The sequence below is a fragment of the Rosa chinensis genome, chromosome 1 (assembly GCF_002994745.2).
Source record: "Rosa chinensis cultivar Old Blush chromosome 1, RchiOBHm-V2, whole genome shotgun sequence".
NCBI lineage: Eukaryota > Viridiplantae > Streptophyta > Magnoliopsida > Rosales > Rosaceae > Rosa > Rosa chinensis.
The window spans coordinates 58,254,000-58,270,430 of record NC_037088.1 but is presented as its reverse complement, the minus strand read 5'-3'; the positions used below and the strand labels follow the sequence as shown (position 1 = coordinate 58,270,430).

Below are 16,431 nucleotides of genomic sequence, written 5' to 3'. Positions count from 1 at the left end.
ATTGTGAATTGTAATTAAAATTTCACAAGCTGGAGGAGCGCAGCCACCCACTATACTTAAAAAGCCTGTGGAATATAAACTTTCAGTAAATGCAGGGGAACCAGCCAACAAAATAAACCCAAACCACGGGCTAAAGATTAAAGAAGAAGATGCCTTTTCTTATTTGAATACACTATACAGAGTCACACTCTGAGAAGAGAGAGCGGGGGAGCATGATGACAATGTTAGTTATCTGATTATGTCAGCCTTAGTTAATTGGTTTAGATTTATATTGGCTAGGGTTTTGCAGTTTTGCTGAAGAAGAAGAAGGAGAAGGAGAAGGAGAAGCAATAGTTGATAACGATGATGTTGCAGATGACATGTGCAGCTCGATGATGTGAGTCGAGGTCATTGATCAGTCACTCCCTCACTCCTTGGGTTATTAGGGTTAGGAGGGTCACGTGATTTGTCTGCGCTTCCCTCTACAAGAATCATTATTATTTATTATGGACTCCACGTCCGTACTTCGTGTATAACAATAATCAATTCAAAATATCATACCTGCAGAATGGCTAGGTTAACCCGAGAATCTCGAACCCTAGATTAGTTATGCATAAACATTTTGGTTAGGAGAATATGTTGGTTTTTCTAAGGCATTGCTCAAGTGTCCGAGACTCTTAGGTGATTGGTATTACTATATATGCAAGCATATATTTATAGCAGGAAAGCTAAGCCATTTGTTTATGTTATCCTTCATTCCAGTATTTCAGTGTGGTAATTGATATAAAATCGAAGATGAGAGGGTGAGGCAGAGCCTCGAAATTTGGCAGAGCGCAATTCATGGCTTAAGTGCATGTCACCTAGACCTAGCCGACGTGCTTCAGAAAAGAATACTTGTTGTGAGATTAGGGTTTACAGCTGAAACTGAAAATCCAGCCCATTTATTGAACTTGGTGAGAATTGGGTGGGGATTGTTAGGATGGGTTTGGGATATAGAGATGCCAGGCCTGGTCTGTTAGGACTATCTTGGGCTTTGAGCTTTGAAGTACTAGATAGGGTAGGGTGTTGCCTAATTTATATCGGTCATTTTACATTTACATCACAATTAACATTCAACACACAGCAACTCATTGCGGGTGAACTAACTATGGCCTATTGGCTATGTTAAAATCAATACGGTAGAGATCACAGATTCGAATTTCACTGTCATGAAAATGGATGGGGTGTAGGTGTAAAGATAAACAAATAAATTGGTATCTCTACCACTATAAAATATAAATAGAGATTTTCTTTTAGTGTCAAAAGACTTCAAGTCAATAAAATACAAATGGACAAACATAATCGACCAACAAAAAAAGTAAAAACCTTTGATTCATGGCTCGAGAAAATAAGAGAAGATTATAATAGCAGTACAACCCTTGTATCTGATGAGCATCACCATGTCACGTCTCTTATATTCGAGCCTAGAGAGTTTGTTCCTATTGTTGATTCAACACCTAGAGATCGATTATGTTCCTACTGCTCCGACATCCAATAATGATAGTACAATACTCAATGATCCATAGTCAATCATTAAAGATTTTGCTTCTATACAAGAGCGCATGATACAATTTGAGTAGGTATGTACTTTTGTCTTAGACTTTTGTTATTAAATTTTTATCAAAAGTTATAATATTAGATTTTTGGATCAGTTGGCTATTTGATTATTTTAGATCTGTTTATTACGTGATGTGGTTTAAATTAAGAAGAATAAAATGTGTTAATTGTAACACTTAGAAAATTAGTCCACCTCATTCTAAAATACTACTTCCGACCTCGCACTCAAACATACCCATATATATGCTGAAAAAGGCTTTCGGTACGTACCTTCTCATCCTCCTTCCTGGGTTAACAAGAGGTTTTCATCGTCTTCAAACCAAACCTTTACCTAACTATAGCTGTGAGCCGAAAAATATTGCGTGTCAACTTGACAGGCCAAATTTATAACCAGCATGTTTGTTCGCAAGAATTTAGCAACACTAGGTTCTCAGTTTTCTAACCTAACTCCAGCTGGTTTAATTCTTCTTGATTACAAGCTTTGTATATATAATGCATGCAGCTCTGAGATTCAATGAGACTTGCCCAAATCATTTTAATGAGCACTGGTTGGGCTGTGGGCAATATGCTTAATTGGGTTAATTTTTGAATTAATTTTTAATTTTTAAGTACGTTAACAACTCTCTAACATAGCTTCCAGAACTTACATTAAATCGATCAGCTGATCGAAGTATTTGGTTCCGCCTTGGTCGTTTATAACTTTTTATTTTTATTTTTTAAAATTTTTAAGTAGGGTAATTTATATTTTTTCAAGGAAAGAGATGGAGAATTAGAGAGGTTACCGGCTGCTTACGTACTCAATTAGTCCAAAAGCTGGATAGATTGTGGATTTACCAGTAACAAATCACGTAATATATTGAATCAGCTCAACAACTTGATATTACTGCTAATTAGCCGGGACATTTGATTTTAACAACTTAATCCCTTCAAGTCTCATAACTGAAGATATTCATTAGCATTAGTAAATATTTGAGACCCCACTTAATATCTAATTAAAGAAAAAGTTGAAACTAGCTAGTCACCAGTGATAAACAAAACTCTTAACTAGAGTTGGGATAATACAGGGTTCAGAATGAAAGTTGCGTATTATTAGTATCAAAAAAGAAAATCAAGGACACCCAAACAGACAAATGGTACCTAATAGACCATCATGCTATCATCTCAATCTCAATTTTCACAATTAATGGGGGAGAGTAGAAACCAAGGTACGTGATTGAGAAGGGAAAAGAATAAGACACTTGTGAAGTCCACTGTACAATCTGATTGCTTGGTCAGGCTCTCAGAGAAGACACATTTGTGCTCTCAACCAAGCTAGCTGGGTTTTCAGAAAATGTTTGCAGACAATGTTAAGAGAAGTTATTTAAGATTAGATTTTTGTTTGTATTTAACATCGCAGGACGATGAGGGATTATATATCATTTCGGCAGATAAGGATTAAACCGATCAGTGGCTCTAAAGCACGAACCATGAGAATATATCGACATGTGAGTGTGTCTATGAACTCAAACGTACACAGCATTGAAGTAACTTGTGTTCTGAATGAAAGGTGGGACGTACGTACCCCCAAATCTTATTCGTTCTCATTGTGGGAATGACTCCTTGGGGTTGCGTAATTTTCGTGTTCGTTAGTTACACTTTCTTTTTGTATTTCTCATTTGTTTTCTCTTCCGATTGTTTTCTTTGGAGAAGTTTTGGTTTTATGTCCCCTCCTTCCTTTTGTACTTTTCTTTTCTTTTCTTCGAAATAAAATTCAATAGGGGTGAGCCGTTTAGGCTATTCCTCTATAAAAAAATAAAAAATAAAATAACTTCGTGTTCTGTTATTCTGAACAAGTTGACAATAGAACTTTTCATTTTGGTCTAAATTGACGATAGAACAATGAATGCATATAGAAAACACTAAAACATGGGAAAACCCAAAAGAGATCGACAATGGAAGTTTCCCAGAAATTTCCTTAACGCAGTAACATCATTTTAGGGTGATGAGTTTTGTCACACCTACAAACTTTTCCCAAAGCTTATATAACAAGAATAAACCAACATGTTTACGTCTCGTCACCATTATCGAAATGTTAAAGCAACTAAGTAAGCGACCTAACTAAGTAGAATAACCAATTAGGTGTGAACAAGTGGACTTTGTCATGATCCCTTCAGGAAGTTGTTGTTGGGGTTAAGAAAACGATCTTTTGTGTATATATAACATTGCGTATTATCCTCTTTTCCTTGCAGATACATCTACTCAAAACCCAAAATGAGTAATTAATACAGATTTTGGTGTAACTAGTTTGGCAAACTGTTTAAACTGCTTTATTGTGCCTTATAAACCGGGAAACATAAAAAACCCATGCAAGAAGTTACACAAATGGATCATTCTTCTGTTGTTTCAGAGCTAGAAGGGACACTCCTCAAGGACACCGACCCTTTCTCCTACTTCATGTTGCTGGCATTCGAGGCGTCCGGGTTGTTCCGGTTCACCTTGTTGCTAGTCATGTTTCCGGTGATCCGGTTTCTCGAGATGATAGGTAGGGAGGAGGCAGGGCTCAAGCTCATGATCTTTTTTGCTGTCGCAGGAGTTAGCGAATCGGAGATCAAATCAGTGGCTCGAGCTGTGCTGCCGAAGTTTTACGTGGAGGATGTCGATATGGAGGCGTGGAAGGTGTTCAGTGCTTGTGACGAGCGGGTTGTGGTGACAAAGATGCCGAGGATAATGGTGGAGAGGTTTGTGAAGGAGCATTTGCGTGCTGATGAAGTTATCGGTTGCGAGCTTGTTGTGAACCGATTTGGGCTAGCCACAGGATTCGTTCAGGGTGAAGTTGGATCCAGTCATTCCTGTGACCGGGTGGCCAAGCTGGTTGCAGAGGAATTAAAACAACCTACGTTAGGGTTGGGAAGGCCTACATCATCAAGTTCTTCGTTTTTATCGTCATGTAAGGTAGGTAATGAATATTTGCGTTATTGACTGTTCCCTAAACTAACTCTTCCTTATATTGATATATTCATCACCTACCAATTCTAATCGGTAATAATGTGCGGAAGTATCTGGTGGTATATATGACGAATTGTTATTTGGCATAAATGTACGTTATATTTAGTAACTAGGATTGCAGAGAACTAATGGGCAAAGTTTCATACTTTTAAGATTTAGAAAAACAATTTCCGTGTAATGTATGTGATATACAAAATAATTGTAAGACCAACAGCTAGCTTTCATTTCACCTCATGGGAAACTGGCTTATCTACAGGAACAAATGCACCCACCATTCACGATGACCAACCAAAAGGACGAACAACAGCTCCTCCGCCCCCTCCCCGTGATCTTCCACGACGGTCGACTGGTCAAGCGCCCGACCCCATCCACCGCTCTCTTAATCCTCCTATGGATGCCTCTAGGCATCTTACTAGCCTTCATTCGTATAACCGTGGGCTTGATGATGCCAATGTGGGCTAAACCCTTGGTGTCCCGGTTACTGGGCGGCAAAGTCATCGTTAAAGGCAAACCCCCTCCCCCACCCGCAGTCCCCGAAAACAACAACTCTGGCGTACTATTTGTCTGCACTCACAGAACCCTAATGGACCCCGTCGTGCTGTCCACAGTACTCGGCCGTAGGATTCCAGCCGTCACATACTCTGTCTCTCGATTCTCCGAGATTATATCCCCGATCCCCACCGTCCGATTAACCCGAATCCGACATGTGGACGCCGAGAAAATCAAGCGTGAACTCTCCAAAGGAGATCTAGTGGTCTGCCCCGAAGGAACGACGTGTCGCGAGCCTTTCTTGTTGAGGTTCAGCGCACTCTTTGCCGAGCTCACGGACCGAATTGTCCCCGTGGCCATGAACTATAGGGTTGGGTTCTTCCATGCAACCACGGCCAAGGGCTGCAAGGCTTTGGACCCCATTTTCTTCTTCATGAACCCTAGACCGGTGTATGAGGTCACGTTCTTGAACCAGTTGCCAATTGAAGCTACCTGTTCGTCGGGGAAGAGTCCTCACGATGTTGCTAATTACGTGCAGAGGATCTTGGCCGCCACGTTAGGGTTCGAATGCACCAACTTCACCAGGAAGGACAAGTACAAGGTGCTCGCCGGGAACGACGGAACCGTCAGTTGTACTTCTTTAGCTGACGGAGTTAAGAAGGTTGTGAGGACCTTTATGCCGTTTAACACAAAGACAATGAAGGAATAATGATTCTTCGCTTGGTGCATGCTTTCTGAGTGTTGAGTTTGTAATTTTTTTCTGTGTGTGTTGATTTATTCTTTTTCTGTTTTTGTCAAAATAAAGTACCAGTGTAATTGATGATGATGGTATTATTTGTAAATGGTTTTGGGTCTTGGAATTAACAGAAGACATTTGATTTGGTAGATTAATCTTGGTCATCCTAATTTAGGTTTGGCTCCAGCTTGAGGATGGTGAACGCACATACATGAACTTCTAAATTCACCCGGAAATTTGATTAGCACGTGATACCTAATGAACAATTCTTCAGTTCACCCCTAGGGTGAATGAGCATATTCACCCCACTGTCGATTAACGCATAATAACTTTATAATTTTCTAATCTAACCATTCATGTTGTATAACGTAATACAAAGATTAGCTTTGTAAAAAATCAATCAAATTGAAGACCTTTCAGTTATTCATTTCTATGAAATACATGGACGGTTCATCATAATAGTAGTAAGTGTTGTTAGAACCATCCATTTGTTTGATTCAATTAGATAATTAAACGATTTCTGATTCGCTTAATTTTTTACAGAGATAATCTTTAAAGGCTAATTTTAGATATGGACCGTTGGATTATAAATTTATTAAATAAAAGTATGTTAATAGTCAATAGGGGTGAATATGCTCATTCACCCTAGGGGTGAACCTAAGAATTGTTCATATCTAATTTGTTTTGTTTTTATTTTTCATATTTTGGTGGGATTGGTTGGGCTGGTTTTAAGTTGATGATGGGTTCGTATTTTGGTGAGATTGGTTTGAAATTTTAGTTTCATATATTTGGTAATGGCGCCAATTTTGTTATGTATATATACATATCTAGGGCTGGCAAATTCTCCCGAATCAAACCGTACCAACCGCATCCGAGCCGAGCCAACTGAATTGGTAGCCGAAAACTGGGTAACCAAAAACTCGGTACGGTTGTACCGAACCGACTACATGAAGACGGTACGGTAATGGTATGTAATTTTATACATTTACGGTATACCGTACCGTACCATATAATTTATAAATATTATTTATTTTAATTTTTATTAATAGTATGGGACTGTGGGTACTCCACTACTGCCAATATAAAATTTCCTCTACCTCACACGATTCCAGATTCCTCTCCTTCTCTCTTCTTCTTTCTCTTCTTTAGTTCTTCTTCTTCTTCTTCTTCCTCAACCGGTCAACCCCACCTTTGCTCCTCCTCCAAAAACTAAAGATCGACGTTCTCCCCGTCGTCATCTTTACTCTCTCTCTTTTTTCTTTTTTTTTTGTCAATCTTTCTCAACTCTCGGTCTCCTTTTTTCTTTTCTTTTTTTCTCTTTCTTCTTCATCTTCTTCCTCTTCCCTCAGTTTGGCACTCCCTGAGCCCAAACCTGGACGGCATCTCCTTCAATCGAACCATTCGATTTCATTTCACATCACATCAAATCCATTCGATTCATTCCCAGATTTCCTATTGCTGGTGAGTACGACCTGCATTTTATAGGTGCGCTGCTATTTGCTTATTTTGCTTTGCTTCCAATTTCAATGCTTTTGTTTGTTTTGTGTGATTCGTAGATCTGGGTCTATTGGGTTTTTGGAGAATTTGTTGTTCTGGGTTTGATTCTGGTGCATGCATGTTGGGTTTTTGTTGTTGAACTGTGTGCTATCTGATTTGATGTTAATTCAATTTGGTTGATAAGAAGAAATGGGGAGAAGGGGGACAAAGAATGAGGTTTTGAGGTTGATGTGTTGAAAAGGTTGAGTTCGATGTTTTGATTGTTGTTGTTTTAAAAGTGGTTTTGGACTTTGGTATCAGATGAAAAATTGAAGTTTTGTGCGGTAGAGGATGATCTTGTTGACTTTTATGTTTTTCAGGTACAAAGCAGGTTTGGGCTTTTTAAAATTTCAGTTGGGTCGTAGCCGGATTATGGCCCAATTATAAACTAGGTTAGAGGCCCAACCAACCGATACCGAGATCTTGGTATACCGACTTCTGTGGTCGGTAATGGGAGAAGATTTTATGTACCAAATTAGTCTGGTACGGTAGGCGGTTTTGGGCCTGCAGCTCCGGTACAGAACCGAACCCACCCCTATACATATCTAATCTTCGTGAGTGCTGGGCAATTCACATGCAGTTAGCTCTTCTTGCAGATATGCATGGTAACCCTAAAGTTCAAATAAGTTGAACTTTTTAGTAGTGGTCTATTGAGCTGTCTGGTGGATCTCTAAATTGAGTCAAAAAAAAAATAATTTAAAATAGCGAGCTCTTTTTTATTATTAATAATAGTTAAAGAAGTGGAATAGATAAAATCTTACTAATAACAGTTTAAAATCAAGCAAAGAAAACCTTATTTTTTATTCTTCACGTCTAGGATTGTTTATTAGGAGTTATGTAGAAAAATTTGTACTTCTTCATAAATCACACAATAATTAGTTGTTTATGAGTCAAATTTAAGTTCACGCACTTATAAATTAGATATATCATAAACGAAATGAGCTAAGACTTGAATGAATGTTTTTTTTTTTTTTTCACAACCGAAATGATAACTTTATTAGCTTAACACACCAATGAAGGTAAAACTATCCTAAAAAATTACAACCACTACTGGTGTCCATCCATAACATTGTGAAACAAAAAAAGACTGACTTCGAAGTCAGTCCTACATAACATAAATTGTGTCATAGTCAACATCACTCTCGCAAGCTTGAGCAACTTGGTTCATATATCACCAAACTCGAAAGATATTTAGCATGTAGGTAAAATAACTAATTGAAGTTTTTCCATGTTGGTACAATGGAGGATTGGATTAATGGAGTTCGAAGAACTATCGTAATAAAAATTGAATATTCCAAATTTCTTTCTCCATGCTAGACTACAAATATATGATTGGCACTGAATGAAAAAAAAAGATCAGGGAAGCAGGCGATGTCAGCAAAATATAATGACGTGTTGGACAGTGGTTTTCATGATGAGTCAGCTCGTATGGCGTGGCACGTTTGAACGCCCAGCCGAGCCATTCTCAAGTCGAGCATAGCTGCCTCGCTCACTTCAGCAATTGGATGCCAATTTCTAAAATAATTAGGCTCATCCAAAACATTCAGTTATTACTTAAGCCACTTGCCTTTTTTTTAATAATTTGGTGATCTCCTATTTTCTTTTTATAGAAAAAAAAAATCATTTTGTAAAGTCTAGTAATTTATTAAATTAATTTATATATATATGTATATTTTTTTTTTCAATTGCACAATGGATGGGTTCTTACATCAAACTATGAACTCTACTCATTAATAAAGATTAAATTCAGTTTACTCTCTAAAACTTTGGGTCGAAAATCAGTTTGGTCAATCTTTTCGAATTTTAATTACGTTGGTCCTTGCACTTCCAAATCGCATAAGCCGCGTCTAAATTTCAAATTCTTGTCTAAATGTGATGTCATGTGTTGAGCTAGAGCTGACATTGGGCTGCACCTTTCAGCTTTACAATTCAAATTTGGACAAAATGTACAAACTATCCCTATTACAATTTTTTTTTTTGAAACGGTTACATATTTTTCTAATTAATAAGAATTTTTTCGTTTTCTTCTTACTGTTCCTCAATCTTGGTTGCGACCCAAATCGATCTGACCGACTCTCTCTTCGACTTACTCAATAGCTACCCCAACTCTGAAGCCCCGACTCTCTGGTACCAATCCCCACCTCAAAAAGCCCTAAATTCGAGATTTGTCTTCGAATCCAGTAAGGCCTAAAATTTGGAGGTTTCTAGTTTCTCGTCCTCTCGTCCTTATTATGCACGACACTCACTCTTGACATCTTTCGACGGTGGTTGTAGCTTTGAATGGTTGGCTTCGATTGGAATCTGGACCATAGTTATTCGATAGTGATGGATTGGGAAACTGAAGAACAAAGCAGAGCAGAGAATTTGGGATTAGGGTTTCGAGAAGCAGAAGGGGATCGAGCCTGGGATTTAGGCTTCTTCGATCTAGGTTCTTGGATTGTGTTGTTCAATTAGTTCTTCACTGGATGGTTCGATTAGGTTCTTCAATCAAGCTTTGGCATTAATTTTAACTTTGAGTTGTGATGCGCAAATGGCTCAACATCTTTGCCAAAGAGTTTGATTACAAAGATAAAGATTGAGATTTTGGGTGTGTTGATGATCTCGAGGAGGAGGTTGTCTATATCGTAATCATTACAATGCCACAAGGTTCTTTCACGCCGAGAAGCTCTGCCTATTTCGATGTTCTCACCCAAGAAATCGATAAGAAGCTCTAGCGGGTTCTTTTTTTTTTTGCCTAAGATTTTAATTGTTTGATATTTTTTGTTTGGTTTGGTTACTGAAAATCGGCATCATTTGGTAGAGAAATAGTATGAGATTGTGTCCATTGATGAAATCGGCATCATTTGATACAAAATAGTATGAGATTGTGTCCACTGATGAAAATATCTTATTGGGCAAGAAAATCATTTGGTTTTGTGTCTGGAAGATCATAGGGCTTGGAGTATCAATCTTGCTTGTGCTTTTCATACAAATAGACACAAATTATAATTTGTTATATAAGAGTGTAATCTAATTTTCACTTTCACACTACTTGGACCTTACGGTGTTAAGCATCTTCACTAGTCATAAAAAATTAAAATATAAACATGTAAGTAAGACTGAAATTGATGTAAACTTTTGGAAACACAAATATAAGGCCTTGGGGGGATCGCTTGTTTTATTTTTTCTTTAAATCGTCAACAGCGTCAAGTATAATTGCTAATTTTTTTATCACATACTTGATATTCAAGATGTATGTTAGTTGTAATCAAATTATTCACCACCTCACCCTTCATAAAGGATTTGCTCACCTAAGAGATTGTGAGGGACAAATACATCTCAACCGCATGTATTAAATATAAAAGCAGAAATTATAACAACTTTAAACTGTGCATTTATTTCTAGCCGTCAGATTCACTTGTCCCTTATAGTCTCTTAAAAACCGTCCCTTAGGTGAGCAGGCCTACCCTTCATAAAACCTTAATTTAACTAATAAAAAATGTGTAATTATCAAATATAACCACGTAAATAAATTTACAAAAAATAAAATAAAATAGTCCATGATCCGATATACTCTTTAATAGATTTTAATGTATAGCTGAGGACTCAATTTTTATATATATATAAATGTCATTTATATTTTAAAACACTCCGAACACAAAATTAATAAAAAGACAAAAATTGAAAGAAAAAAAAAAGATAGCAAATAAAGAAAAAACTAACTTAATTACATTTTATAAGGTAATGAGGTAATCACCTAAGTGAAGGGGTGAGGAAGAGCTCCAAAAAGCTCGAATGATCTTGAGTCTAGGGTTTGCGAATTCCTCCTTGTCCGGCGGCACTCATGGTTGGCGTCGGTCTTCCTTATCGTTAATGGGTTGCTGTCGGACATGTGTTTGAACACCATATGCCTGGAAGTCTCTTGGGAGGTGGTTTGGCTAGATGGTTTGACGATGAGCACCAGACGAAGTCTTGGGCGTGGTGGGCGATGGTTCAACGCAGGTCGCGCTTCATCGAGGCACCTCCAAGATTGGCAACATGATGGAAGGGTGCTGGATCGGCTGCATCTTGGAAGGATGGGTTTGACGCCGCGTGGCTTAGTAGGGCTTGGACGTGGGTTGCAGCATTGGATTGAGGCGGCGAGGTCCGACGTTGGGTTGCAGCGGCGAGGTTTGGCACTGGGTTGCGGCGGTCGACGACCAATGAGGTTAAAGATGGACTTTGGGCTTGGGTCAAGCCATTCTTTGTTGGGCCTGAGTTGGGTATTTTCTTGGGGCTGTTGGTTGCTACTTTGGGCTAGGTTGTTTTGACCTAGGCCCTATTTTTTTAATTTAGTCATTTGACTACAATAATTCCTTACTTTGTTAGGGAGCTATGCTTCTAGGTTTTTAGTAAGCGTCATTGTCTCTTTGAGTTTAGTTTACTCTACCTATTTACTATGTGGTAGTTAATAGTTGGATTAATTTCGGTTCAGTACCCTGTGGTTTGGGGGTAACATCATATCAATCCCTGCTCTTTCAATTTGATCAGCAACGCCCCTTTGCTTTCAATTTCAATCAGCCGTGACCAAATTTTACTGTTCCATCTAAATTTTACTTTGTCAATCCAGTCAAAGTTAACGTTCAAATTGGACGAAACAATAAAATTTGGGTACGGCTAATTGAAATTGAAAACACAGGGGTGTTGCTGATCAAATTGAAAGAGCAGGGACTGACATGATGTTACCCCCAAACCACATCGTACTAAACTGAAATTTATCCTTAATAGTATGTATGCTCTCTTTATGAGCATGGAACCGTCAAATGATTGGACTTAATTTATGTATCATTGTGCTATTATCACAAACTCTTTATCTAACTTATAATGAGGGAGGATATGTAATGACCCTTTCTGGCTTGAGCTATTACTATATCGATATGATATTCATTTAAAAATAAGGTAATCACCTTTACTCTCACATCCATGATTGACCCAGTGTCGGGGAAATTTGTTAATTTGGTTAGGAAAAATGGAGTAGGTTGGAATGAACCAAAAGTTTTGTAGACCAAAGGGGCCCCACTGACGTGGCTAGTTCACAGCCTAAGAATTTGGATACTTTTTGTTGACCGTTATTGAGACGTTAAGTGTAATTTATGTGCCGTGATGTAAAACGAGGAGGGATTTCTGGTATTTATCTCCGAATCCAGCTTCCTATAGAAGTAAGTTGCATCTACAGAAAACCAAGCAGAAGGATCCAATTCAGATAGAATTGATGCTTGGTTTCGAAGAAGATGACATTGACATGCATCCACAAATGGCAGCAAAGCAAACTTGGATTGTGAATAACCTCAAAAATTTCTCAGTGTCTGGGTCATTCTACTACTACTTTAGAGTAAGATCAAGGACCAAAAATCGATCAAACCGGTGAGACGATTGGGTTCCATCGAATGGTTTTGCGCTCACTTCAAAGCGGTGAGATAGCTAGCAGCACAAGTTATTAGCTGTAAAAAAAGACTAGAGAGAGAAGGAGCCCAGACCAGATATTTTTCGTGGTTTTGATGCCAACCCATATAAAGGAAATTTTGATGTTTCGTAGAGAGGAAGAATGGCGGAGGCTACTATTTTTAGTCTTGCAAACTTCTCTCCTCCTCGATGCAGCCGCCTATGTCCTTCTCCCCTAAAAGCCCCTTGTGTAACTTCATACTTTACTGTTTCATCTAACTTGTCCTATGTGAGTTGACCTGGTCAGTCTAACAGAAAAACAGACGGCATTTGCTGGTCTGCAAATCTTTTGGTTCATTCCAGACTTCTCCAGGAAAAACAGCCAAATATAATATAATATTTTCCACCTGAGCCGAATCTTCGGCTAAACCCTTGCGCCGGCTCAGGTGTTCAGAAAAACGGCGCCCCTTCTCCTTTCGGCTTTATCCACCCGTTGCCCAATTAACCGACTCGTTCCGTTCCTACCTCACAGTCCCACATCTCTAACGCTACTAAACGTCGTAACCACTCCGCCCACTCACGCCCCGCCACGTACCCCCCTCCCCATGAGCGTTACCGCCACGCCAACTCCTACGCGCTTTTGCCGTTAATAACTTGATCCCCCTCTCCATAAAATCGATTTTTCCCTCAACACGCTAACACTCAAAGCCGAACTCCGTCTTCTTCCTCTCTGTGTTTTTACCAAACAGTCCTTTAGAGTTCTTCTTGATCATAATTTGGATTTCAAATTCAAATTCAAATTTGTTTGCTCGATTCATTCAGTGTTGATTTTTGGTGTTCGGATCGAGAGAATTTGATCGTGTTACATGTCCGCAGCGACGACGTCATGTTACTGCTACAGATGTAGCAGGTTCATTAGGGCTTTCACCGGCACCGGCGACTCACCGGTGGTGTGTCCGGACTGCGGCAGTGGGTTTGTGGAAGAGCTCGGCAACCCGGCCCGCTCCGTCCACGTGGATTTGCGCCGTTCCGCTGCTGCGATGTACATGATCGGAGCCAACAACCGCTTCGGTTCCAATCATGATCTCCGACGACCTCGCAGAAACAACAACGGCGGTGGAGGTGACCGATCGGTGTTCAATCCGGTCATCGTGGTGCGCGGAACTGAGGCGGGGAATGAGGGAAGGGGTTTCGAGCTGTTTTATGACGATGGATCCAGGTCGGGTCTTCGGCCCTTGCCGAATAACATGTCGGAGTTTTTACTCGGGTCCGGGTTCGACCGCCTGTTGAGTCAGCTTTCGCAGATCGATTTGAACGGAATCGGACGGTACGATCAGCGGCCGGCGGCGAAGTCGGCGGTGGAGTCGTTGCCGACGATCGAGCTCGACGATTCGCACGTGGCGGAGGAGTCTCACTGCGCCGTGTGCAAAGAGCAATTTGAATTGGGAAATGAAGTTCGAGAGATGCCTTGCAAGCATATATACCACTCCGATTGCATCCTGCCGTGGCTTGCGCAGCGGAATTCGTGTCCGGTGTGCCGGCAAGAGCTGCCGGTGGACTCTCCGGCGGTGGTGAATCCGGCGGCGGCTCTGAGTGAGGGCGAGAACGCCGCGCTGACGATCTGGAGGCTTCCGGGAGGCGGATTCGCGGTGGGGAGGTTTGCCGCCGGCGGGAGAAGAGCCGGCGGCGGCGATAGGGAGCTTCCGGTGGTTTATACGGAGATGGACGGCGGGTTTAACGGCGGCGCGCCGAGGAGGGTTTCGTGGTCGAGGAGCGGCGGGAGAGGAAGACGCAGAGGTGGAGTCAGGCGGTTTGTTAGAGGCTTGTTCTCGTGTTTCAGCGGTGGCAGGGCAGTTGCGCCTCGGTCGTCTTCTCCTCCGAGTTCCTGGCCGGAAGTGAGGCCTGCGCCGATGAACGACAGGAGGGTGAGGCCATCCAATTCGGAGAGGCCAGCTTCCACGGCCCGGACGCGCAGGACTTGGTCTATGGAGGTTAACAGTGGGGTTGTGATATGGTAAAAAGTAAAAGCTTTTGGCGTAAAGCATTGGTGATTGGTGTTTGGTTGTGAATTCATTCACCGTAAATATGGAGGGAAAGAATGAATTCAATCTCGGCTCTTGTTTCGAGCGCATAAATTTGGTGACAAGGGAGATTCTTTGAGATTGAGAATCGCATGAGAGCTCGAAATAGTTAGGAAGAAGAAGAACAGCAGCAGCTGCAGCATAAAAGAGCGGCTCTAGCAAGGTACCTATACCTTGTTTATCCTAGAGCCTTGTCAAGTTTCATGAGCTGAATTGGAGTTAGATTACCTGCTTTCTTGAGCTAAAATAGCTAGATTGTTATAGCTTCAATGAAATTGTAATTGGAAGTGGAAGTCAGATTCAGTTTACTGTCCATCTTACTCTTCCTGTCATTATTTCTTAAAAGATAGCAATAATAATATTGTCTACCCAGTTCACAGTTGCATTGGTTTTTCTCTTCTTTTTAGTTCTTTGGTGTGTCTTTATCGTTTGGCAAAATGAAGCTCCATTAAACCCCATATAGATAGTGACAGAGAGATATCGACAAATTTAAAGTACAGAATGAACTTTGAGATTAAACCCAAGCTTGTTTCATCAATGGCTGCAGGGCTGGTTTTAGGTTGGTTAGCTGGTCCTGCATGGAAGTCTTGAGCAGATATTTCTTCTTTAGCTCAACAACCATGGCATCTATATTCTTTTAGATTCTTATTGTTAGTTCCAACCAATAAGCATTAAAGATAAGCCCAGCATAGCCAACAGATTAGGAGGAACCAAATGGCGCACGCTGGATGTACCTATTTTTGTGGTATTACGCCTGTAAATGGTAAATATCTTGAGAAGGTGTCTGGAACCGGATATTATTCGATCCTTAGCTTGAAGGAGAAGTGCTTTAGATATTATTCAAGTGCTTATGAGTAATCTTAGAATACGCATCCCCCTGAATGGGTGCTTGGTTAGCTGTAAGAATGAAAACCTCTCATGCCAGATGTATTGATTTAGACAGAAGATCTTAGATATTTGAGTGAATTTGCATTGCAGGCCATCTGGTTCGGAGTGCGACAGGTGATGCCATACACCATTCTGTTGAGGATTTATGCTTAGCATATGCCAAAACAGTGTCACACCATTGAAAACCCTCTTGAGGGAGGAATCGGATTTCGCGGGTTGGGGTGTTATTTCGACATTTTGTGGAGAAATCTTTCTACATTAACAACCTGTTAGATGCCTCACAAAACGTTGGAATAAATGAAAATACAAGTAAACACTCGCTAATTGTTGTAGTATGACGCATTTAATATGTTTGTGATGTTAAAATCTCAATTTTTCACCGAATTGGAGTTGAAATTTTTTTATTGTAGGTTCCATAACTACTTTCATAGAAAACTTAGTTTAATGCTTACAGAAAAATTTTGTCTGTCAATTTTACAGAAAATTTTTGTCTGAAAATTTCCTAAACCCTAAAATCCGATTCTTAACCCTTTTTTTTTTTTTTTGCCCTTTTTGAGAATAGATTCTTAACCTTCTTAAACATAGAATGTGATGAAAACAAACTCAGCCAGTATCTTTAGTGGTCCAATCGACTTGGGCCTGCTTGTCAATGTTTCCTGGGTTAATCATTTTGGATTTTTGGAGATCTGGGTCTCGATCTCAGGTTGAGCCCAAACCGAGACGTACTTGCCAAATGCCAAT

The 16,431-nt window shown here is 40.1% G+C and overlaps 2 protein-coding genes across 2 annotated transcripts; both read left to right on the top strand.

The window, feature by feature from the left end:
- Positions 1 to 3,825: 3,825 nt before the first annotated feature.
- On the top strand, positions 3,826 to 5,934 carry LOC112197204 (glycerol-3-phosphate acyltransferase 5). The gene is made up of 2 exons (XM_024337810.2): positions 3,826 to 4,506; positions 4,817 to 5,934. Exons 1-2 carry the CDS (start codon positions 3,919 to 3,921, stop codon positions 5,756 to 5,758), a joined length of 1,530 nt encoding a protein of 509 aa, XP_024193578.1. The 5' UTR covers positions 3,826 to 3,918; the 3' UTR covers positions 5,759 to 5,934.
- Positions 5,935 to 13,406: 7,472 nt separating this feature from the next.
- On the top strand, positions 13,407 to 15,122 carry LOC112182787 (E3 ubiquitin-protein ligase RDUF1). The gene has a single exon (XM_024321327.1). It carries the CDS (start codon positions 13,588 to 13,590, stop codon positions 14,737 to 14,739), a length of 1,152 nt encoding a protein of 383 aa, XP_024177095.1. The 5' UTR covers positions 13,407 to 13,587; the 3' UTR covers positions 14,740 to 15,122.
- The last annotated feature ends 1,309 nt before the right edge of the window (positions 15,123 to 16,431 follow it).